At 41.5% G+C, this 23460-nt stretch overlaps 1 protein-coding gene across 1 annotated transcript in view; it reads right to left on the reverse strand.

The window, feature by feature from the left end:
• Positions 1-23460, reverse strand: part of KIAA0368 (KIAA0368 ortholog) — a 65927-nt gene that overhangs the window by 24262 nt on the left and 18205 nt on the right. Inside the window, exons 7-26 of the mRNA XM_010578181.1 lie at positions 21386-21554; positions 20715-20854; positions 19142-19223; positions 17622-17741; positions 17359-17444; positions 17002-17080; positions 15837-15886; positions 15213-15279; positions 14985-15107; positions 13726-13829; positions 12556-12679; positions 10220-10300; positions 9233-9461; positions 8592-8683; positions 6695-6829; positions 4430-4595; positions 3841-4013; positions 3235-3336; positions 1569-1692; positions 432-577 (exon numbers count right to left, since the gene is read on the reverse strand). Of these exons, the coding sequence (XP_010576483.1) occupies positions 432-577; positions 1569-1692; positions 3235-3336; positions 3841-4013; positions 4430-4595; positions 6695-6829; positions 8592-8683; positions 9233-9461; positions 10220-10300; positions 12556-12679; positions 13726-13829; positions 14985-15107; positions 15213-15279; positions 15837-15886; positions 17002-17080; positions 17359-17444; positions 17622-17741; positions 19142-19223; positions 20715-20854; positions 21386-21554 (2392 nt within the window). The remainder of the gene's footprint in view (positions 1-431; positions 578-1568; positions 1693-3234; positions 3337-3840; positions 4014-4429; positions 4596-6694; positions 6830-8591; positions 8684-9232; positions 9462-10219; positions 10301-12555; positions 12680-13725; positions 13830-14984; positions 15108-15212; positions 15280-15836; positions 15887-17001; positions 17081-17358; positions 17445-17621; positions 17742-19141; positions 19224-20714; positions 20855-21385; positions 21555-23460) is intronic.

The raw sequence follows: 23460 nt of genomic DNA on the forward strand, positions 1-23460 counted from the left end.
AAAGTTGTGATAAACTCTGTGACACAAATGAGTCCAGGAATTCCATCTAGTTCTCCCCCTTCTTCTCCTCCTAGACCTGCTTTTAATATTTTCCAGAAATAAATCCTAAAAACTATACAGACACCAACCTCTTCTTCTCAAGGGAAGATGTACTGCTACTTCATCTTACAACAGCTATTTAAACTAAGCTCACTCGGACTAGAGTGCAAGTCAGATGTTTACAAAGGTGCCAAACAGCCTCGTTGATATGCCAGTTAGTATCTTCCTCTAGTAACAAAAGATAAGCCGTGTCTTGAAAAGACCTCAGTAAGGACTGCAGCAGCACTGGGGGGAATGAGGCAATGGAAGTGAAGGGGAAGGAAGGGACAGAAAGGAGGAGAGAAGCAAAAACAGGGACAAGGAGCGAGTGTTGGAAAGGATGTATTTCTTACCTTAATTGCTTTGTGTGTACTCAGCTTCTTCACCATTGACAGAAGCCAGATGCAAGCTGCCTGCCTTACATGTGGGTTCGGGCTGATAATGTGCTTGCTCAAAATAAGGTCTAGGACCCAGGGAACCACGTCATTCACTTTCAAATCTATATGAAAGAAAGAAAGGTAGAGGGGAGGGGAGAAGCTTTAAGAATCGGCCACACCCATGTGTAATTTCAATATAATGTGCAGTGGCAATGAAAACCTAATCAGCCCATGAGTACTCAGGTGACAGCTTAATCTCTGCTTATTTAGGAAAAGCCTTCACTGGAGTCACTGGGAAAGTATTTCTCCTAACAGAAACACTGACCAGAGTCCTCCTAACCCTTCATGAAAGTGTTTCAGAGCCTGTGGCCATGAAGAGGTACCACTCATACTGTGTAAGACTCAGTGCAGTACTTTTTTTTTTGGTTAGGACTCAAAACTTCTGGAGCAACGGCAGGGTTCGGTTTCTACCCCATTCCACACATGCTCAGCTTTGTGTACACTAGAGACCTAAGACCACTCTCACAATATTAAAACACCTGTTTGTAGGTCTGAGGCTGATATTTACAGCTCCCTGTTTTGAAGCTAGCATTTTGTCATTCTTGTATTTCAAAGGGTACAGAATCTTAGTCCTTAAGTAAAATTTCTGCATTTACTGCATGTAAATGTCACTTAATCATATCACTCCAAGTTGTTGGAAAAAGACTTGCAATTTAATTTTATAACCCTGTTTTCCAGCGCAGGCTTCAAAGTATTTTAAAAGGTTTGTGTATGTTAAACCTAAAACTAACCCGAAATAGCAAACCAAAATGAAAAAAAATAAAACAAATGCAGTGTCAAGTGGCAATAAATTAGATTTCAGCAAGAAGCTATTTAAACAGCACAGGAAATAAAGTCTTCTACCGTCTGAGCAGATGGACTTGAAGAGGTGAAATGACCTGTATATAATCAGCATTGCAGAATACTGAGCAGTGCATTAACAAACACAGAATGTCTCTTACTGCTACTGTTATAAATCAAACACCACAAAAATAAAGTTATGGAGCCCAGTGTTAGCCCAGAACTGTGAGATTTTACGTTCTTCAACCCAGCCCCTGTATGAGGAAGACATACCTGAAGGAGGGGTATATTCCTCCTCTGTGACTGTCCATGCATCACGTGCAGCCACGGAGCTGGTTCCTACAGCAGCACTGGTAATAGCTTCACCAACGGTGAACTGCAGTTCTATTTGTTTGGCCTGAAAAACACAACAGAGCCTCACTGACAGTGCTAATTAAACATTCAGCAAACACACACCTTTTGGCACTCACTCCACAAAACCACAGTCTCTCTCCTAACACCAATTCTCACACAATTTGCAGTAAGATCACTCTTTTGGTGAGCTTCTGACACCATGTGGGACCTCAGACCAACTTAAATTGATGGAAAGTGAACCAATGTCAAACTCTCCAAAACAAATGGTAAGAGCTAAGATTTCCATGCTTATTTTTAAAGCATACCTCCTAACAAAGCATTTGCTAGTCTCTGCAAAAGTTCAACTTACTGAACAGAAAAAATTGGAGGGACAGGATGAAAATAAAACAAAGTTAGAACAAGACTGCCAGTTATTAAGGAAAATGACTGTGGCTTTGTTATAGTATGCAGTAGTAAAAGATTATCCTGTAATTCTATCCAGAAGTTGATCATCACTAAGAGATGCACAAATTTGTTTTTCACATTAAATGAATTCAGACAATACTTTGCTTCGCTTCTCTGTCTTCTTTCCATTATTCTCTAAGCCCTCAGGAACAGAATGTGCAGAACTCTGCCAATTTTTTGTCATTACTTATGATGAATCTTGAGTCATAAGAACCAATTTCCAAACCTGCTGAGTACCTCCTTGATTGCTTTCCTTACTCTCTGCAAGTACAAAATGCTCAGGCATTTGGTGAAGTAAGCCCTTAGCTTCCTGCAATTGAAGATAAATTGGTCTTTTTCAAGTACATTTTCTAAAGGAAGCCGTAATGTCCCTAAGCAGTCACGGGAGATAAACACGACACTTAGAAACATTTTAATGGTTGTGTTACTATTCTTGTGTTACTATTCTTGTGTTACTATCTGATGATCACCTCAGATTGGGTGGACTCAGCAAAGGCAGCCTGTCCGATACTCAATAGCTGCTTCTACAATGCTGAATCCTATGTCAGTATGAATAAGGAAGAAAGATAAGCGGTAAATGAAGAACACTGAAAAAGCTCCTTGACTTTTTAATTTTGCTGTCTGGTATATTGCAATATGTGTAGCAGCTCTGAAGTACTGCGAAAGAACACAGTGTGCTACACTGATGCATTTAGACTGACAACAGATAAATATATTCCTATAAACAAAGCTTCTAATTCAAGTGAGTTGTACAGCTGATGTAGTTCAGATGAAAAAGAAGGTGTATTTATATTAAGTACTTTTAGAGTACTTTCGAAGGCCAAAGTACAGACCTATGGTTTCATTACTATAAGCTTTTAAGATTTTACACATACAGGTAGTCCTCCTGAAAGGGAACACATACTCTTCTCAGAGACTGGGGCAGAAACCTCGACCGGCAAGTTTTTAAACTGTGGCATAAAATATTTTATACGTCCAAAACCTACCTCTGCTCTCTATTTCCAAGACAGTTTTAAAAAACCCAGAGGCACTATTACAAAAAGACAGCTCTCCTTGTAAACCTGGCTCTAGAGTATATAAAAAGCATTCAAATAGAAATACTCACTGCAGTATAAAGAGTAATACATTAATCGTGCCTCACCTCCACAGAATCCATTAAACCCTGCAACAGTAGCTTCTGGTGGGGAAAATCTTCATCTCCCACTGGAAAGTAACCTAATGTTTGTATTGCTCGTTCCTTCATCTTAAATACAAACAAAAAAAACAACACCATCACATAACCTTCCTATAAGTCCAGGAGATACACTTTACACCCACTCTTCCTCACCCTTGCTGAAGCTTCACTTAAGGTACCAGAAGTTAGACGTGCAAGTGACTTATTAGATCAATCGGTGCACCTCTCTTCCAAAACACAGATCAAAACACATGTCCTGTTACCTTTGAGGATTATTTCCAGGTAAAAGAAAATATTCCCATTTTTCTTGAATCAAAATTATGACCATTTATAGTTTTCATCTCTTAAGCTCCTACTTGTGACTATAGAAAGCACAAGTGATCAACTGCTAGACAACACTGGAAAAACCCTTAGCTTAATTCCGAAAACCTTAGCCTAATTCTGACTCACTAAAGCCAACAATAAGCCTAACTCCTTTAAAAAATGAGGCTGAGTTTGGTAGGTAATACATAAACCTGGGGACAGAGCATTCCAGAAATTAACAAGAATCGTAGCAGCACTACAAAGTCTTGCCTTATTTGTTTCCTTGCTGGAAGGGATTCGGGCCAATAAGCTTTCAACAAGTTGCAGCTTTGTAAATCCTGTTCCTTCACTGGGGATTGGCAAGGGGCCGTTCCTGCCAATCTCCCCAAGAGCTGTACAAGCAGCCACCACGAGGAAGGGAGAGGTGCTGTCCAGAAAAGAACCTACCGGAAAAAACAAAACAGGATGACTTGGATTTTGTATTATTTAGCAGTAGGCAGGCAGGCACTTATATTTTACCCATGCAAGAGGCAAAGTGTTTATGTTCTCTACAGCTAGTAGGAAGCATTATGCTACAACAAAATCAAAGTGAAAGGAGACACTGAGAGATGTCTAGGCAGTGGTACCGCTCCCAATTTTGCTTTGTTGGTCTATGAGCTAAGAGTCCACCTAATTCTTGCTGAAAAGGGTTATGTCCATACATCTAATCAGATGACATTTTTACAGGCTATAAATTCTATCACAGAAAGTGAAGTCAAGATTACAGTTTCTATGGGCTGAATATCTTCGAAAAGTCCTCAGCCTGCAGCAGTTGAAAAAACAACTGTTACATGCAGCAAAGTCTTAGGCAGGAAGTTACCTATTGTCTGTGTTGTCGACTTTATGAGCTGTTCTTGTTCCGGCATGACTGCAGTGTTTGGCTGTTCTATGTCATGTAGCTCCATTGTTCTGATTTTCCCTTTGGCCAAGTACCTTCCTACTGTAAATCCCAAAGCCAGCAAGGATCCATGTTGGACCTCCGGGCTCTACAGACAACACCAACAATGCAGAAAATCTCATTTTCAAAGCAAGTAACACTTTGCACAAAGCACTGATATAAAAACACATATGGACAAACCAGATGCGAAGGCACCCTAAAGAATACAGAGTTCTAACACATAATGCAACAACAGAGTTTGATATTGGTAGTGCTCTCTGATGGATGGAGTCCTTTAAGATAAATAAACAAAACGTAGAGGAGGCTTAGGAGGACAGATTAAGAATTTATCACCAGCACTCGTTCCTAAAGTCTACTCCTTGGTAGGTAGGCAAAAAAACCTATTAAAAAGTCCAACTCATCTGAATTGTAAGTACAGACTTGTTAAGGTGAACTAAGATAATACTATGCTGTCTCTACTTAAAAACTGGACATACTCAAATTAAGAGGACAAAATGTACTCTTTGGTAAAAAGCAGTAATTACTCTAGGTTTGCATTGCTAGGAATGAGAACACACTTGACCTAAGAATACTGAAGGCAATGCCTCTACACAGTTCAGTAGGCCACAGATTGTGAAACCTAATTATTACAATTAAATGTCAAGACCATTAATCTCTCCAATGCTGATTTGGTGCTGAGACTACCTAATGACAGTGCTCGTTCCCACAGGTGAATTCTAACAGAAGGATTTTGTGCAGAAATAAGGCTGTGAGACTTAAATGCTACCTTAATTTTTTTTAAAAAAGGAGGGGGACAGGGCTTAAACTCAGACTGGTTCATGTATCTGTTTTTTATCACAACCCTGCAAAAAGTTGCATCAGTGCAACTGTGCTGCCAGGGTGGGATCCTTAACTCAGCTTGGCCACCAGGGACTGCTCCCCGTTGTGGTCTCACAGCAGCAAAGCCAGCTGAGGATGGGTCCTTCCCCTGTCTCCACTTCAGCTATCCATTTACACCGCAGTCCTTACTGGGCCACCAGAGATCACCCCCACCCCTAGCTGTACTGATTGAACTGGGTTTGTACTTTCGCAGCAAACCGGAGCTCTAACTGACTCTAACTCAAAAATGCAGGGGAACACCCTGCTTCTTCTTGTTTCATGGTTCACATCCCTCTTTGTTCTCAGCCAGGTTCTGTGAAAGGTCAACCATGGCTTCACGGGTGACTGGGGCAGAAAGCAGCGGTGGGGGGGCTGGCACCTGTCTGTGCTGGCTTCGTGACCGCAGGAGCTGTGCCCTATGTAGAACTGAGTAATGACATGGCTTTGGCTCACAGACACCGCTTTCACAGACTCAAAATAAATCATGTTTGTTAATTACAACATAAAACGATCAGCACTTCTTGTCAGCATTTGAGCCCGTTACCTGCTGGTGTAAAATGGTGGCCCATGAAGTCCTTCGAAGACACTGATATAAAAACATCTTGGGGAAATATAACCTAAAAATGCTGCTACTTTCCCTCCCTTTCAGGCTTCAAGACACACCTGCCCCATTTGTTTTCAGGACTCTGTCTCCATGCTCGTAGAGATAAGGATAATGGGAGGGGGAAGGCGCTGCCAGCGGAGAGAAGGCAGGACAGCCCACCAAGCAGCGATACAGCAGAGGGAGGCTGCTCAGAGCTTCGTGTGGGGTGGGAGGAGAGAAGCCAGCCCTCACCCAGCAAAGGCTGCTGGCGGGACAAGGCCCTGAGGCAATGAGGAGCCAGGAGGCAGCTACGGCTCAGGAGGGGAGGGAGAGCTAAACTTTTAACGCGTGAAACATTGTCTTAGTTCCGCGGGTACCTGTAGTTGTTCACGAATAAGGAATCGGTAAACTGAGGTGGGTAGTGTGATCTGCTACCGCTCAACGGGATGAGGAATATTTAGCTGGCTAAAACTGGTTAAATACACAACAGTGCTGGCTTTGCTTGGGAACTGCCTCCAGAAAACCCTCCTATTGACCTTAACAACAGCTTCGGGGATTAATTTATTTAAAGAGCTGTTGCACTCACCTACAACAAAAATCCCTTCTCACTGTCCAGCTGCAAGTCAGCTAGTTAATTTTACACTCAGATTAAGGCTAATACGTCCTGGACATACTGTGAGATCTAGACTTCCTATCAATTACATGACATGAGAAAAAACAAGAAGTAGACAAAGGAAGGTAGTTACATGGTTGTCTTTTGTCATCTTGATCAGCTGCTCCAAGGATGCCCTAAGCTCATCTCCAGACATGGTAGACAGCACTACAGAATAAAACAGGGCTGCGAGCTCACGCATTTCTTCTTTGTTTGTGTTCATCAGGCTCTGCAGTTTTTAAAAAACCATAAAATATGGAAGCAGATTCTTATACAGTCTGTTCATACAGAGCTTCAATATACAAGCACAACTGTCATGCAGCTACATAAATAGTACTGAACTCAGAAACCACTCTTTAAACTGACAGCATTATCATTTAGCAAGAAACAAAGCACTCAGTTCAGCAAAGCATTCATTACACACAGCATTTATGAGGAAGATTACCAGTAGCCACAAGAGGGCTACCCACCAGTTCTGCATTAAACAGGCTGACTGAACGGTTGGCCGAATTTTGTCTTCAGATTAGAGCTTCCACATTTTGCATCCATACTGAGCTAAAAAAAACCTTCAAGATGCTACTTTTCCTGAGCTACTGGAGGTTTCCATTTCCTTTGTATTAATCAAAGGGAAAAAAAACCTCAAGAGGTTAAACCAGTTAAATCCAATGGTGACAAAAAAAAATGGGTCCAGGAAATCATGGCTCTCAATGTAAATTCATCCACTTGTATTAGAGACCTTGTATTATCTAAAGTGTTAAAAAGTTCAATTTGGAAAGCCTTGGGTCATTTGCTAAGATACAATCTTACCTCTGCCATTAATTTGATGTATAATGCAACACACTCACGTGAAAAATTCACACCCAAATCTTTGAATGGCTTGGGCCACCACAAAGGAAGCAAAAATGAGCCAAGCAAACAAACAAGAAAATGAGATCTGTCAGGCTCATGAAACATAACTCTAACTTCAACTCAAAACTTGCATCAAATCACATAGCTGACTTCTAAAAAACCCCTGGACCTGTTCCTTCCACTTGGCAAAGCAAAATCACACAAAGGATGATTTACAACAATACTTCTGGAACTAGGTAGTATCAGTTACCACTCCTAGAAGCTTAATTTTGCAAAGGGACAACAGTCCAAAGAAAATGAAGGTTTTTCGGCAAATTATAAGCAATACTGAAAAGGAAAATGTTTTTAAGTCCTCTCCTTTGAAGTTCATTCCTGCACTTAAATGAGATGTGGTAAACTATACAGTGCAGTGCAGCACAGATATCAGCAGGAAAAATTATTAGAACACATTCTAATTTTTCTTTAACTTGACCAAGTTTTTTTTTCTGCCAGATTCCCCCAATGAAAGCAAAGGCAACCTGTAAGAGCTTAGCAAATCCTGGATGCTTGAAGCAAATAATGAAAAAGCAGAAAGTTGCCTGAAAAAAGAATCTAGGGAAAGCAGAATTCTCTTTGGCTCATTCCCCAGCAGGCCCCAGTTTATCTGTTTTTTTCATTTGAGGCTAATACAAAAAATAAAAAACCTCCACAGTAAGCGCTCTAAAACAATTGGGGATCTAATTCATGTCATTTTCTGAGAAGCTATGCACACCTTCCCACTTGAACCTTCCCATCGTTAAACAATTCCTTCAAAAATTTTCAGAATTTTGTTTTTAGTTTTCTTTTGCTGTTTAATGGATCTTCTAATCAAGGGGAAAAACTGACTGACTATACCAACACAATCAGTGACATAGACCCAGTGACCCAGAACATGTAGGTCAATGAACAAAATCAGTAACACCAAAGGACCAAAAAATAATTTTCCCTACCCTGCTACACATAACACCTCATGAGGTGTTGACTGTAAGGAGAAATACCACATTTCATATTAAGCGCATACCTGGAAATAATACTCCATTGCACCATGGGAAAATGCCAGATTTTGCTAATGCGAAACCCTCTCCACTCAAAAAAATAAACCAAAAAAAGGGTTTTCAACATACCTTTATCCAATCCATTTTGTCTACAAATCTGGTGGCTAGTTTTTCTGGATACACTGACACAACTTCTAAAAGACAATACATGACTGGCAAACCTAAACAGTAATCAAAGAATCAGGTTATTAAACAATTGTGGTATTTACAACAATCTAACAATCAGTGATAAAAAGAGGTTACGAAGTATCAGGCATTTCAAAGCATTCATTTGCAATTTACTAGGCATAACAAACAATACAGAATAATAAGGTATAGTATTTCTCAGAAATATTAGGGAAACTAATAGAAGCAAATATTCTGGTAGCAATTTGTTCTAAAGGCATTCAAGTGCTTTAAGACTACACGTCGCAGGTACACCATTATTCGAGTGATGAAGACATAGCATTCACTGGTGAGGTAGCTGTTACAGACAATGGCCTGGCCTCACAATTTTAAAGCATTACGCCAACTGATGCTGCAATTTACTGTCCTGCTTTCTCACACCTATGCAACAGCATAGAAAAGAACAAGTTTAAACTGAAGAGTATATAGTCCATGTTGCAACTCTGTGATTGCTGCAGCCAAGTTCAAAGCCGTGGGCATGGTGACTCATTTCTAGTAAAAGAAGACTTTTTTCCTTCCAGATGATGCTGCACACAGCTTCTTACCTCCAACACCAGCTAACAGCTGCTGAAGAAGGCCAATATATACATGTACAGGGTTGGTTTCTGCACTTTTTGAAGAGGAGGAGGAAGAGAAAGATATGTGGTTGCCAGACATGAGGTTTCTTATGTAACGTCCAATGGCTGGAGCATGATCTTGCATATCTGCCAAGCTCTGTGAGGTTGGCACCACACCTGCACTGTGAGCAAGACACATCCGCAGATACAGAACTATCTAAGTAGAGAAGAGAAAAACACAGGATACTGAGTGCATGAGCATTTGCAAAACCATGGAGGAGAAAAAAATAAAGAGATGGAATTTGCTGTATTTAATGCAACCACAACAAGACAGTTTCTTCTTTAATCAAATCTAGACAGAAGAGTCAGCATGGAGACAGGTACAAATATGAAGTGTAACAAATCTTAGGATCAGTTTCTGCAATACACCTCTGTAAGCAGACAACCTACAATGCCTCCATCACTATCAAAAGATTAAGTCATACACAGACTTTTGGTTTATCATCAGCTGATGCAACCTCCTTGCAGGCAGTTCAGCCTGTACCCTATACCAATTTGGCATGCATACAAATGCAACCCCGTGCTTTGCTAATGCAGACCTTGCACTGCACCTGAGTTTGTGTCTACAAATCACTGAAGCCAGGGAATCTGCTATGAAAAGAACAGCCTCAAGAAGTATAATGGGACTTTTGCACAGGATTGCCAGGTTCTCCCTCTGACAAGCTATTACATTAGGTACGCTGCAGAAAGCAGTGGAGCAGCCCTCTGGGGAACATTCCTCCCAATCCCCCATGAAAATCCTGTTCAGACTGCCATTTAAGGACAGACAGATAAAGGAAGGAGGGTTAATCCCAACATCTGTTTATAGGAGGAATTTTAGAATGTAGGGTGACTTATGGTAACAGTTAGCTTCTTACACTATCCTCTAAATAAATAATGGGAGACATATCCAAGGAAGTAAATCCAGACAATTACCTCTCCAAATGTGGCAGGATTGAAAGGCAACGCTGCAGTTCCAGTCATATATTTAGCTGGAGTTTTCATCCGGTGAGAGGCCTAAACAACAGAGTATATTAAGAGTGGAACATCCAGACCCATGAACAGCAGAGGTGTTGGAACGGTCAAGGAAATTTTGCTGATGCAACTATGTTTATCCTCCACTTAGCAACTGAAAATGTACAACAGTTCTATAACAAGAAGGGCACAGTGCCCTTGGTAATAGTATAATTTAGGTCCATCAACTTGACGTCCCTATCAACCCAGAAAGTGGAAACTCTGAATTCATGAGAGGGAACAGCAGGGGAGGCTGGAGGAGGACAACATTCTTTCTTCCCCTCAGGAAACAAGAAGTGCTTTAGAATTTAAATACAAGTATCTTACAAACTTCCAAACTGAGGAGCCCCAGCTGCAGGCAGTCAGGAAGCTTTGAGATAGCAGCTCTGCCTGGAGAGGCTGTAGAGCAGCCAGGTTTCCCCAGTACTGGGAGATGATGGGTGCCCTGAGCTGCACCAGCCCAGCTCACGGAGTCTCTCAGACCCTGCTACTGCTAGGCAGTGCTAGGCAGAAGGCTGCTGCAGAAAGTAAGCAACTCCCTTCCATGGAAATGTTAGCTCTGACAAGCAGGAATATTCCAGCAGAAAAACATCTGAACAGAAGGTTTCCAATAACACCCACTGCGAACGCTGCAGAAAGGCATGTCTGTATTCTCTAGGCGACACGCACATCAGTGCTAGGGCTAGATTCAGCAAGGCAGCCTTGCATCTGAATAAACACACAAGGCATTGCACAGAAGTCAACAGATCTTCAGATCTCTTAACATGCTCAGATCTTTTGCTGCACTGTAACTTCAGTGACATCCAGAACCATTAGTGAAAACCTGAATTAGTGAACCAGAAGATGACGCCCTTGAAGAATGGGTTCCCATTCATACCCAGCAGATCAGGTCCTACTCTTTCACATATACCTTCTTGCAGAGGGAGAGAAGGATCATGCTAACTGATGCAGGGAAGTAATTTTGCTCCTCAGCCTGCTGTGCCAAGCAATGCATACAAAGTTCTCAAACATCTTCAACACTTGCAGATTATTCATGATACGTGAAAATTCACACTTCAAGATAACCAAAGAAATGTACTTCCAGCACTTTTCAATATGCCTTCAGGACAAGTAAGAAGCACTGAAAAGTGCTCAAAAAAATTTTTTTTAAAATTCACCTAGGACTGAGGGAATCTTGTTTTTCTCAGTAGTGATTAAACTAGGCTGATCCACAGTTATTTAGTGACATTACAGAAGTGAAGGAAAACTTAAAAATTAACTGCAAGGGGACAGGCATTTAATAGTGTTATCTAAAACTCAATATGGGTTTCTTATTTTTTTATATCTATTTGAATAACCAGTATTTTGGACAAAAGCAAGTTTTTTCAAAAAGCTTCAAATGCTTCATACACCAGCAGAGTACACCACCAGCAGAGTATACAAAATTTCACAAGAAATCTCTCAGGTATGAGTTCTGCTATCACAGATCTGTTGCAAAACCAGATGTGCTCCAATATTATATACTGACATTTTTAAAAAAAGTATAATATCAGAGGAAAAAAAAGTATTGTCAGTGACTTTCCACCTCTTCTTTAAAGCTTATAAGCCTAGTATAGCTACTATACACAGAAGAGTGTAACACAGACTAGATTTTAACACCTCTCCAGATGATCTCTCAGTGCAAACAGTGAGGGTGAACTCAGTTTGTGGCATATCATTCCACTAGACTTGTCAAAGGTTATTTACAAGGCCACTATTTCCACAGATTGCAATGAAGATGAATAATTAAGCCTTTAACAAACCAAACTTCTTCACTTGTTTCAGTATCTCCTTTCCTAGCCTAGAATCTTTTTTCTGGTTTGTGCACAATATTATTTTTCACCAGCCCAACCAGAGGGTAATCTTCACTGACCCTTCAAGAAGGTGTTTGTGAGCGAACTGTGTTTGTGAAATATGCTGGATTATCACCCTTGAACACTGGATTCCTCGCTCCACACACCTTCTGCACAAACAGCATCACAACAAAATAATCCCTTTGTTCAAGGATCTGCCTCCCTGTCACTCAACACCTGGATGTCTTGCAATTATTACCAGCAGAAGGTAACGATGAGTGCTAATCTTGGCAATACAATACTATGTGTGGTCTTCACTGTGATTTTAGCTAACTTTATTCCTCAGTGTAGGTGAGGAAGATGGATACAGGGAAAGGAATACCACACTCACTACATGCCTGAGCATCAGGCATCTGTTTGCCATTTACTGGGACAGACGCAGCATACCTTGTCTTGAATGTAATGGACCATTTCAGGGAAGGAAGGCATCTGCTTCCCAGAACTCTCCTTTTCATTTTTACCAGGAAATGTTCTCAGCACCCGCTGGGCTTCTCCATGTACCTCCTCCCGCCTTTCAGAAGAAAAGATGAGAAACAGACGTTATTTGCACAGTACAAATGGCCTTTAATGAGCAATAAGGTATCTTGGGAAGCTGGGGGAGAGAGAAGAGTTTTTAAATGAGAAGTGGGTTTTTTGAAAGGAAAGGAAAAAAGCTTGCATTAGAGCTTTTAATGATTTTTTTTTTATTTTAGAGAGGGGGAAGAACAAGGACAGTGATGAGTGGCCTCTGCAAAACAGCCTGGATCAGCCTACTTCTGCTCCTCTTACATCCTGCTAGTGTTCACCATCAGTTCCTGGTTCCCACATCCTTGTTTTCCTATCTGCTCCTCCTCCCCACTGCTTCCTATATTCATGCTTCAGCTGACAGCCACCCAGTTTATCACCATCTACTTAGAGGAAGATCAACTCCTAAAACAGTGCTGACACTGCAATGACACAGCAGTTTGCTGCAATTGATCTGTTTAGCTTTCCTTAGTTACATAATAGCTACTCACATCAAAAATCAAGCAATTAAAAGTAAGTTGGAAAAAACCCCCACCACTTAAATTGCAGTGACAAAAAACTGCAAATGAAATGATTACTGTGATTTAATGAATCAACTACTCCTCAGCAGAGAGTGGCAACTCTCACAAGTGCATGCTCCTGGCTCTTTGCAAATACAAACTAAAAACAGACTGATAGAATTTGCCAGGAAAAAAACAATTTCTAGCCACTGTACAGCTGATTTCAGTCAATGTATTTTTACTTTGCAATTGCAATTGATCATTAACATGAAGCACTTTAGTGACAGCAGTTCATCTGAAACAAGTGAAAGAATCCAAGCCAAAGACTACCATAAGGCATAGTAACAGTTCTGCACAGAACTGTCAAGAATGCCCCTATGTAAAGGTTAATTTCCAAATTATGATACCTGATTTTCAGTGAGCGTGTTTTTATGTACATATGTACACAGATATGTATGCATTCATATTTCATCCAAACACATACAGGATGCAAATATATACATATGTATGTGTATGTATACATGACCATAACTAATAAAGTAAAATAACTTACGGGTCTCCTGCAGCTAACAGGAGTAAGTATCTGGAAGGGATATGATCTGGAGGGAATACTGTGCTAGCAAATTTCACAGCCACTTGACGTACTTGAACTTCAGGCTTAAAGAGAAGAGACAGAAACATATGGTTGAGTTTTAAATGAACACACTAATGACTTGCACTCACCATTTGTAAATCATTGGTTATCTGTTTTGTCCTCTGGTACCAATATGACTCAAAGAGTTTAGACATTTTGAGATACTGTTCTTGCTAACTCTTCATACGGCAGGAGACAGGGAAAAGAAAGCTAGCTTCTCATATATACACAAGTGGAGAATGAAATGTTTAATTAAATACATGCACATTTGGGGGAATCATAAATCAGGGTTATTGCTAATTCTTAGACATCTGAACTGCCCCAACCAGCCAGTTTTGAAATTAAGAATGACATATATCACCTGTTCATACAAAACAGAGCTGCGCTTATGAGCAGCGCAGCCAGGGCTGGAAAAGAAACATTAGCTTAGGGTGGTCATTCCCTCTGGTGGGTTCAGATAGTCTCAAAATGGTATTGCCTGGAGACCTAGATCACTCAACCACCCAGACAAAAGAGTCATCAACATGAAAATAGTATCTTACACAGTTATTAGTGCAACCACTAGAAATACATATACCTCCACAGTCACCCTGAGTACCCATGCAAACACAGAGTATACAAAAAACACTCTTTCTGAAAACCCAGACCTCTGGGGAATTCTGGACACAAACAACATAGTAAAGTAAGAGAGTCAGTGAAGTGCACTTCCCTCTGGATTAGTGTCTCAAGGCTAAGGTCCTGGGGAGGTTCCCAGGTGCCTTATAATGTTAGAAATCAGACAGCACACTGGACTCCCCACTTAGCAGTGAATGAACCTTTCTAACAAACTCTTGCTTTCACAAAGCATTTCACAAGATACTGCCCTTGAAGCATCTACTTCTCAGAGTTTTCTTAGGAGGAGACTATGAGAAACATACAGTGCAACCACAATGGCTTTGTTTCTTTGCAAAACAGAACACAAACAGAAAACTGCATTGTCACCCTTCTTGCAGCCACTGTACCGCATTAAAAATATTTCATCTGAGCATACACACTCCCCCTTCTCCCAGACAGGCCAATACATTCAGTAAGAAAAGGGAGACCTGTTCCAAAAGTGTGCAACAGGAAGTGTCAGGAAACAGGAAAACAATGAATAGCTCTTTTTTCAAGGTACTTAATTTTAACTCCACTGAAAATACCTTTATTAAATAAGAAGCTACAAGAGCTTCCATCAGGGTACGCTGGGCTCCTTCCAAGTTACTGTATGCTCCAACCATCATAGACAAGGCCTCCTGAATGGCAAGCCTCGTATCAGCATCTTCCTGCAGTACAAAACCAGAAGTTTTCACTTTACAGTGTGCAGTGACAAGAATTAAGCAAAACCAGCACAAAATTTAACAATTTCCCAAAGCCCCGTCAGCACCCACCTTGCATAAAGCTTCAAAAAACTGCTGTACCAGTGCTATATCCTTGGTAAAAAGCTGAGGCATTCGGCTGAAACAAGATATTTTAATTCATGAAGGTTTTGGTTTTTTAAATTGAAATGCATCACATTTCACTGATCTTCCCCTCATCCCACTTTTTAACTGTCAAACAAAACAGAGCGGGCACAGAAAGTTTGCTCTATCTTACCCATTTCCACCATGGAGCAGCACATGCCACCTTAACACAGTTTGGAAAGCGAGATTTTCTATGAACAATCATGTAGGTCACCAGCATTACCACTGAAAATACCACTTGTCTAGCTTCATGCCCTCTGGTCTTTGCTGTACATTCCTTAAATTTAAGTTTCTGACAATCCAGAAAGTGGAACCATTTCTTAAATTCTGTGCATAATTCATGAGCTGCCATTAATGACTGCTAGAGAATCTATCAGCTAAAAACATATTTCTTTTTACACCTCTAGAGATGTCACAAGAAGAATGCTTTTCTCTGCACTGTACGCTCAGTTGCAAAATTGGCAGGTGGCATAAAGCTTGCTGCTGATAAATTAACAGATTATTCCGGAAAAATTATTCCATGTCCCACTGCTTAAATGGTGCTTCTGTTACCTGGAGAGTTTTCCAACAGCTGAATATGCCATTGACAGCAGTTTTGAATCCTTGAATGATAAAACAATAAATAAAATTCAGCAAAACCAGAAATACACAAAGGCATATCTTTTATATTAAACATTTACTTTAACTACTGTCTCCAAAGTGCTCAAACAGGCTTTCATGGACAAAGAATCCTGGAACATAAAATAATCGTATCCAAGAATAAAAGCATTACATAGGAACAGAGGGAGCATGCTTTTCCACAAGAAATGGAAAATTACAAATGGTGACAAAATGTAAAACTCCCTTCTGGTCTCAGCTAATCACATTTTATTTCAAGAGATACAGCTAAGGAGATTCAGCAAGTATATGAAACAGTAGCAAAGGGACAGAAGCCTTCCACTGGCCCTGAACAGCAGCTTTACACAAAGGAAGCTCTTTGCACAATGGATCCTGCAGATGACCAATGCAGCACATTTATATATGGGCTTACTTCCTCCTGAACACTCCTTTTTCACACCCTTCCCAAGGGCAGGGGAGGCCCACGCGTTCAAACACCAACTCAGGCCAGAACGTCACATCCAAGAGTTCAAATAAACCAGCAAGAGGACCAAAACTGCAGAAGAGGTGATCTGCAACATCAGCCCTTCATAAGATACATGTGGGAGTATCATGGGGAATTTGCCTTCTGAAACAGCACTGGAAAGACCTCTTCAGGCCAGACTGGCTTGTGCAGTTCTGTTTGTAACACCCTTCCCACAGCAATACCATCCCTGGACAGAGAGGATGGAAGGTATTACAAGCAGACCTATACAGCTGCTTATCACAATGGGGTATACGCCTGGAGCTGAGGCCCCTGTGTGCTCCAGAGTGATGAATAACAGCAGCTAGATGTTATTCTGGCCTCACTCTTTAGACTACCAACACTATTATTTCCTGAGACTTTGCAAATTTTGTCCAAGCACCTATCCATAACTGTTAAACAAATAAAACAGTTTTCCTACGTAGCCTTTTGAAGTATTTGCTTCTCTTCCAACATTTATTAAAAAACATCCTTTGATAGCCATCTCAGGCAATTACAAAAAAAGAGATTTATCAGTTTCCATCATAAAGGTATTTGTCTTTTGCCTGTATTCATATGAAGATTTATAGCTTTATAGTAAAGAACCTTTTAGCTTACCTCTTTGTATTCATTGATCAGCTTTGTAAGTCCATTTAAAAGCATTGGGCCTAATGGCTTTATTTTACTTTCTGGACAACTGCAATTAAGAGACACCGACAAACAAAATATTATCCTTTGCATCCCTTAAAAGTATCTTCTCTCAGTATCATTTTTTCTCAACTTTGTTAAGCTGAGAAATTACATCTTAATGTGTGCAAGCACACACACACAGAGATTTCAGGATTAAGGAAAAAGCCCTACTTTCTATGAGTTTTAGTACTCTTTCTTTGCCCTTAGTTCAGTTATGTATTTAGTAAACAGAGTGGCTTCTAGGCAAATAGCTAAAAAACATTGTGCTCACTCTAAATTACTTACATGATACAAATATGATGCACAAACTGCAAGGACAGACTTCTCAGCTTTGCATTTGTGTTTGCACCAAAGAGTCCATCATAAACCACCTGGCCAAAAGGAATAAAGAGCAGATCACACAGTGTCTGGCTTCACTTTCAACGGTCTTCTAATTCACTTTCTTCTTTAAACACTGTCATTAGTAACAGTGCTTCCCTCCCCCAAGCACTGGAGGGACTGTATTATCAACCTCATTAGGAAGAGCAGCTTTGGAACATAAGCATTACCTGAATGTTAGCTGGGAACGTTTCTGCAGCTTGCCTGGATCGCAGAAGATGAGGAACTATCTTTAACTTAACACGGGTGCTGACTGATTCTCGTTTCATTTCTGGTTTCAGAACAGATCCCTGTAAGAAACAGAGTTGAAATAATATAGTGCATCTTTAAACAGCAGTACTTTTAAGTTAGTGTATTGGGTTTGTGTGGCAAGGTTTTGGTAGCAGGGGGGTTACAGGGGTGGCTTCTGGGAGGAGATGCCAAAAGTTTCCCCTGTGTTCAAGAGAGCCCCTACCAGCCGGCTCTAAGACGGACCCGCCGCCAGCCAAGGCCAAGCCCACCAGTGATATTGGTATTCCCTCGGGAATACACTTTAAGAAGGGGAAAAAAGTTGCAGGGGGCACGGAAACGGCAGCCAGAGAGAGGATTGAGAAAATGTAAGAGAAACAACCCTGCAGAACCCCAGGTCAGTGCAGAAGGAGGGGGAGGAGGTGCTCCAGGCACCCGAGCAGAGATTCCCCTGCAGCCCGTGGGGAAGACCGTGGTGAGGCAGGCTGTCCACCTGCAGTCCAGGGACGTCCACAGTGGAGAAGGTATCCACCTGCAGCCCATGGAGCACCCTACACCAGAGAAGGTGGGTGTGCCCTGAAGGAGGCTGTGACCCTGTGGGAAAAACATGTTGGAGCAGGCTCCTGGCAGGACCTGCGGATCTGTGGAGAGAGGAGCCCATGCTGGAGCAGGTTTTCTGGCAGGACTTGTGACCCCAGGGGGACCCACGCTGGAGCAGTCTGTGCTCCTGAAGGACTGCAGCCCATGGAAAGGACCCATGCTGGAGCAGTTCGTGAAGAACTGCAGCCTGTGGGAAGGACCCACGTTGGAGAAATTCATGGAGAACTGTCTCCCGTGGGAGAGACCCCACGCTGGAGCACAGGAAGAGTGTGATGAGTCCTGTCCCTAAAGAGGATGAAGCGGCAGAGATAACGTGTGATGAGCTGACTGTAAACCCCGTTCCCCGTTCCCCTGCACCGCTGGCTGGGGGGACATAGAGAATCCTGGAGTGAAGCTGTGCCTAGGAAGAAGGGAGGGGTGGAGGGAAGGTGTTTTGAGATTTGGTTTTATTTCTCATTACCCTACTCTGGTTGATTGGTAATAAATTGAGTTAATTTTCCCCAAGTTGGGTCTGTTTTGCCCGTGATGGTAATTGGTGAGTGATCTCTCCTGTCCTTATCTTGACCCACGAGCCCTTTGTTATATTTTCTTCACCCCTGTCCAGCTGAGGAGGGGGAGTGATAGAATGGCTTTGGTGGGCACCTGGTGTCCAGCCAGGGTCAACCCACCACAGTTAGCGAAATTACCTTCTACTGCAAATCAGAACATACTAGGACTGAGAATTATTCAATAGCATAAATGTTGAGTGCAAGCAGAGATCAAAGGCAGTGATAGATTTAGGAAATATATATATGTCTGTAGGCAACTAAAATTACAGCTTCAGAAATTAAGGAGGTTATGCAACTCTGAAGGCAAATCTTACCTCCTTGGTTTTCAGTGGTATATCCCCAAGATACACTTTATACATTTTGTTGATGATAGCAGGATTGTTCCAGTCAATTAAACTAAAGCAAAAAACACATTGAATACCAACATGTTATGATTCTGACCTTTGATTACTTTTTAAAATACGTTTTACTGCATTTCCCATCATATTCCTATTTTTCCCAGACTTTTAATAGATCTAGCTTGACTTCTAATCACTCTGCCCACATCCACATAACACATAATCATGAAGAATGTGAAGGGATTACAAATTTCACCTACAAATTCCGACACTGTGAGAAACCTACATGCTCCCTTCTCTCCCACTGAAACAAGACATATAAACCATGGCAGCCTACCCACTGAATACAGAATGGTCATCTGCTAACAAATTTCTCCACATTCTTCAACCTCAACAGAGACATTTCAATAGAGAAGAGGGTAATTTTTAATTCTAGGACATGTCATCCTGGTCTCTCAGACAAACCTGTCTGCCCATGATAACCATCTAGCTACTGATGAGACTGTTTGGAACACAGACATAACCAAAAAGACCCCAGAGAAAAAGTTAAGCATCCATGCTTCAAAAAAGTGGAGGACACAGAACCATCCCTTTCTTTCAGTAAAGCAGCTGATTTCCTAACAAGTAAGCTGTGAAGTAGCACATATTTCTCATAAAAGACATTTAACATTGCATATTAACATGCATTTTGTCCACATACATATTTTTCTCTCCAGGCCACCAACACAAAAGGAAAGGTGAGACAAGCAGCAAAGGAGAGACTGCCTTCCCCAACCAGGCTGTCGTCACTTACTAGAATCATCTCGCCTTCTACGACTGAGGCACATGAATAGACTCCAATGGAGAAGGTTTCACATTACATGTTTGACTCCAAGTTAAATACTCCTATACTTCTAGTAATACAGAAGCCACCTACACATTTCAAAGGCAGGCCTCTCTCGCTCCACATCTCCTACATAAGCCAGCAAACCTCGCATGATCAATGACTTGGCAAATAGTACCAAAAGCAATTACTCTGGCCCCTTGATGGATTAAAGACAGAAGCATTGTCTTTCGATGATGAAATGTTGACTGCAGATGAGCAAAAGCTTTAATAATGCAAAAAACAGTGGCTGCCAATTTTCCAGACTACGGTCCACTTCACAATCACAGACCCTTTAGTCCCTTAATAAATTAAATCAAAGCATACTTTTCTGGGAAAGACAATATAGGTAAGTTGACAAGCTGTGAATCACTTACTAAGGCCTTACTGACCATCAACAATCCACAAAAGGCAATTTTGAAACAGGGAGTAAGAAAATAGCTCAAAAGCAATACCAAAGATGATTGAAAACAGACAGCTAAAGCTGTCAGCTCCAGAGCCAAGTTCCCAGCTGCAAGACTGAGCCACACCATGCCCAGCTCCATGCGAATACATGGCAGCTTCACAGGTACATGGGGGACTGCAGCCTTCTTCCTTTCAGAGCAGTCTCTCCGGAGCACTACATTAATTGCAGCTAGCTTTGTTATGAACAATAGCATCATCTTTTCCAAACATCCGAATTTGTACCTTTGTTTGCTCTTTAATTCAAGGTCTGCTGCAGTGGCAACACTGTGTCTTGTATCACTGGAGGCTACAACCAGATGTATAACAGCTTCAAGTTCTGGCACTTGCTCAGCTTCAATGAACTTCACTATCCCCAGCTTACACTGTTCAACAGTGGGGAAAGTAAAGGCAGCGTTACTGACAAGAAAGCATGTTACAACAACCGTAGCAGTTCAGCTGTCTGAAATGATGGCTTCTGCGTGCTAAGGAGGAGTTCACAAGCCCTCCACCTCTTTAGCAGCGCCCTCCTCTTGCCTCCTGTCCAAGCAGTCACCTGCGGCAAAGTATCAGCATTACAATTAGGGGTACTCTGCTACTTCTCTGCTAAAAAGGGACGCTTCAGCGTAAGAGAGTTTTGCAATCTTACTATCTTCAGGAGGAAAACGCAAGAGTAGGCTACAGTCGTGGTTGCTTCCTAACCAGTTCTGAGAAGTGCTGGAACCTCCCATCCCATCTTAATGTTGCAAAGTTCCATAAGGCATCATGTGAAGTCCCTCAATAAATTCCCTCAGAGCAACTAAAGACCTGGTCAGAATTAGTTAGGTATTTTCCCTCTAGCCTTCCATTCCTCTGTCTGCAGCCGTCCCTGTTACCACCCCCAGCTCACTGAGGACCAGCCCCGCAGCTGCAAGTACCTGTTCTAGCAGCTCTGGTGTCCATGGGCTATCTCCAATTACCCTTTTGGCTGCATAGAAGCTCATCCCTGGAGGTGGCTGAGGGATTCCAGGACCTCCCACACTACTCGATGAAGAGCCCTGGGCCGAGGGCATGTTTTGTCGACTCTGAGATTCATTCAATACGAACCTAAGCAGGTGGGAAAAGAGTTCTGTTAGAGGCTTTACCAATCCACATTGCCAGCTGAATTAGATGCCGGAATGGAGGAGTAAACATAACCTGTCCAACTTCACGTATTCCTCTTTAATTAATCCCATGCCTCCAACATAAGACAGATTTTTACTCAGCTGAGACTCAGCTACCAGTTATCCCAGCATATTCTACAAAAGCCATAACGATCTCATTATACTGTTTGAAAACAAACCTCAGCTAGGAAAGGGAAGGGTCCACTGGCATTTCTGCAGAGTTATCTCAGGTTAAGAAGCAGAAAGAATGATCTTTTTTGTATTAGATGTCAATACTCAGACAGTACTACATTCGAGAAACTTGTACTAAAAGCTTTAAGAACATTTGTATGATTTCTATGAAAAGCGCAAACCTAACAAGGGAAATAATGGAACATATGCAACACGATGAAGTGGCAGGAAACAGTCCTTGATACAAAAACCCCAAATAAATAAGATAATGTCTTGGAAAAGAGAAGTTTTAGTGCTGGGCAGAGAAGGAAAGCAAAAACCATAAAGGTTACGTTTACAGATCTTAGAGTTTTCAGAGACTGGCTAGTCTAGCTGCCCTGTGCGCATCTCCATACTCTCACAAAAGCCACTCTACCTCTCCCTGTACCCTTGGAAGCTGGTCAACACATAAAGGCATCAAAATTGTAGTCCAGAGACCAACAAGAATTATTTTGCTCCAGACCGCCGTAATCTGTTCTGCATTCAGCACACAGGCAACAAAAGGAAGTTAAACAGTCTCAACAACAAGGGTAAACATTCATCCCAAGTCTCATTAGTTAAAACTTTAACACTTGAACTTGATTATGAGCTTTAAGCCCTACAGTTAGGCTTTCTGGTTGTTTTACTGCATGCAGAGTGACAAGGATAATTCACAACTGGGCAATGACAGAGTTCTACCAGGCATAAATTAGCAGTAAACAGCTGTAAATGGTCTCACCCCAGGGAGCAAGACTTTAAGAGACAGAGATCCAGAGCCACAGGCTAGCTGAAGACACTCGGAGCACCTTCTGAGAAGACAATGAAACCTTCACCCCCACCCTCATGGTCTGAGTATTTAAAAACTGTCATGCTTGGCGAGAGTACAAAAGCATGGAAGGAAGTGACGTCTCATTGCAAAGACCAAGGACTTCATCTGCTGAAGCTACAGCCACTGCCATGTGGGGGTGAAGCTAAGAGCATAAACCTGGGCAAACTGAATGTGAGCTGTCAACAAAGGAGCAGGCTAAGCATTTTAAACTATAAACTGCAAGACTCTACATGCTCAAATGGTAAGGAAGTGGCCCCTGAAACATCTGATGGGAGCATGGCCTCCTGTAGAGCTACATGGAGAAACAGCACATGCTCACTAATTTAAAAGTTATTCCTTTAGGTTAATCCACTTGGGTGAGCAAGTTAGGTGCTCAGAAAAATCCTACAGGAATCAATGAACTGTCAGAAAAAAGAAATGTGTTCTATTGTTAAAATTCAAAGCAAAAGGTCCCCTAGCAACACAACACCACTAAAAAAGTTAGTGGAAAACAGATTTTGAGAAAGTACTGATTTTAGACACTGTAAGATTCCTAACAAGCACTGATCAGTAAATTCAAGTTGCTCTGTAAATCATTCTTGCTCTTGGAAACAGTGCTCACACCAAGACATGCCATTACAGTTAAACATTTTTCATCAGAAGACAGATGAAAGACAAATCTTATTATTAAAGGTTCAATTCTGGAAACCACAAGTTTTTAGAGATTACGCTTGCTTATGACCTTGGAGGAATGAGCCTTAAAACTCAACTGCAGGAAGATGAGCACACATTTTGATCTGTCTTCTATTTTAAAGGTTTGGTTATTTAACAGATAGCTCACATGTCTCATAGC

Source organism: Haliaeetus leucocephalus, unplaced genomic scaffold (assembly GCF_000737465.1).
Source record: "Haliaeetus leucocephalus isolate CR32 unplaced genomic scaffold, Haliaeetus_leucocephalus-4.0 Scaffold605, whole genome shotgun sequence".
NCBI lineage: Eukaryota > Metazoa > Chordata > Aves > Accipitriformes > Accipitridae > Haliaeetus > Haliaeetus leucocephalus.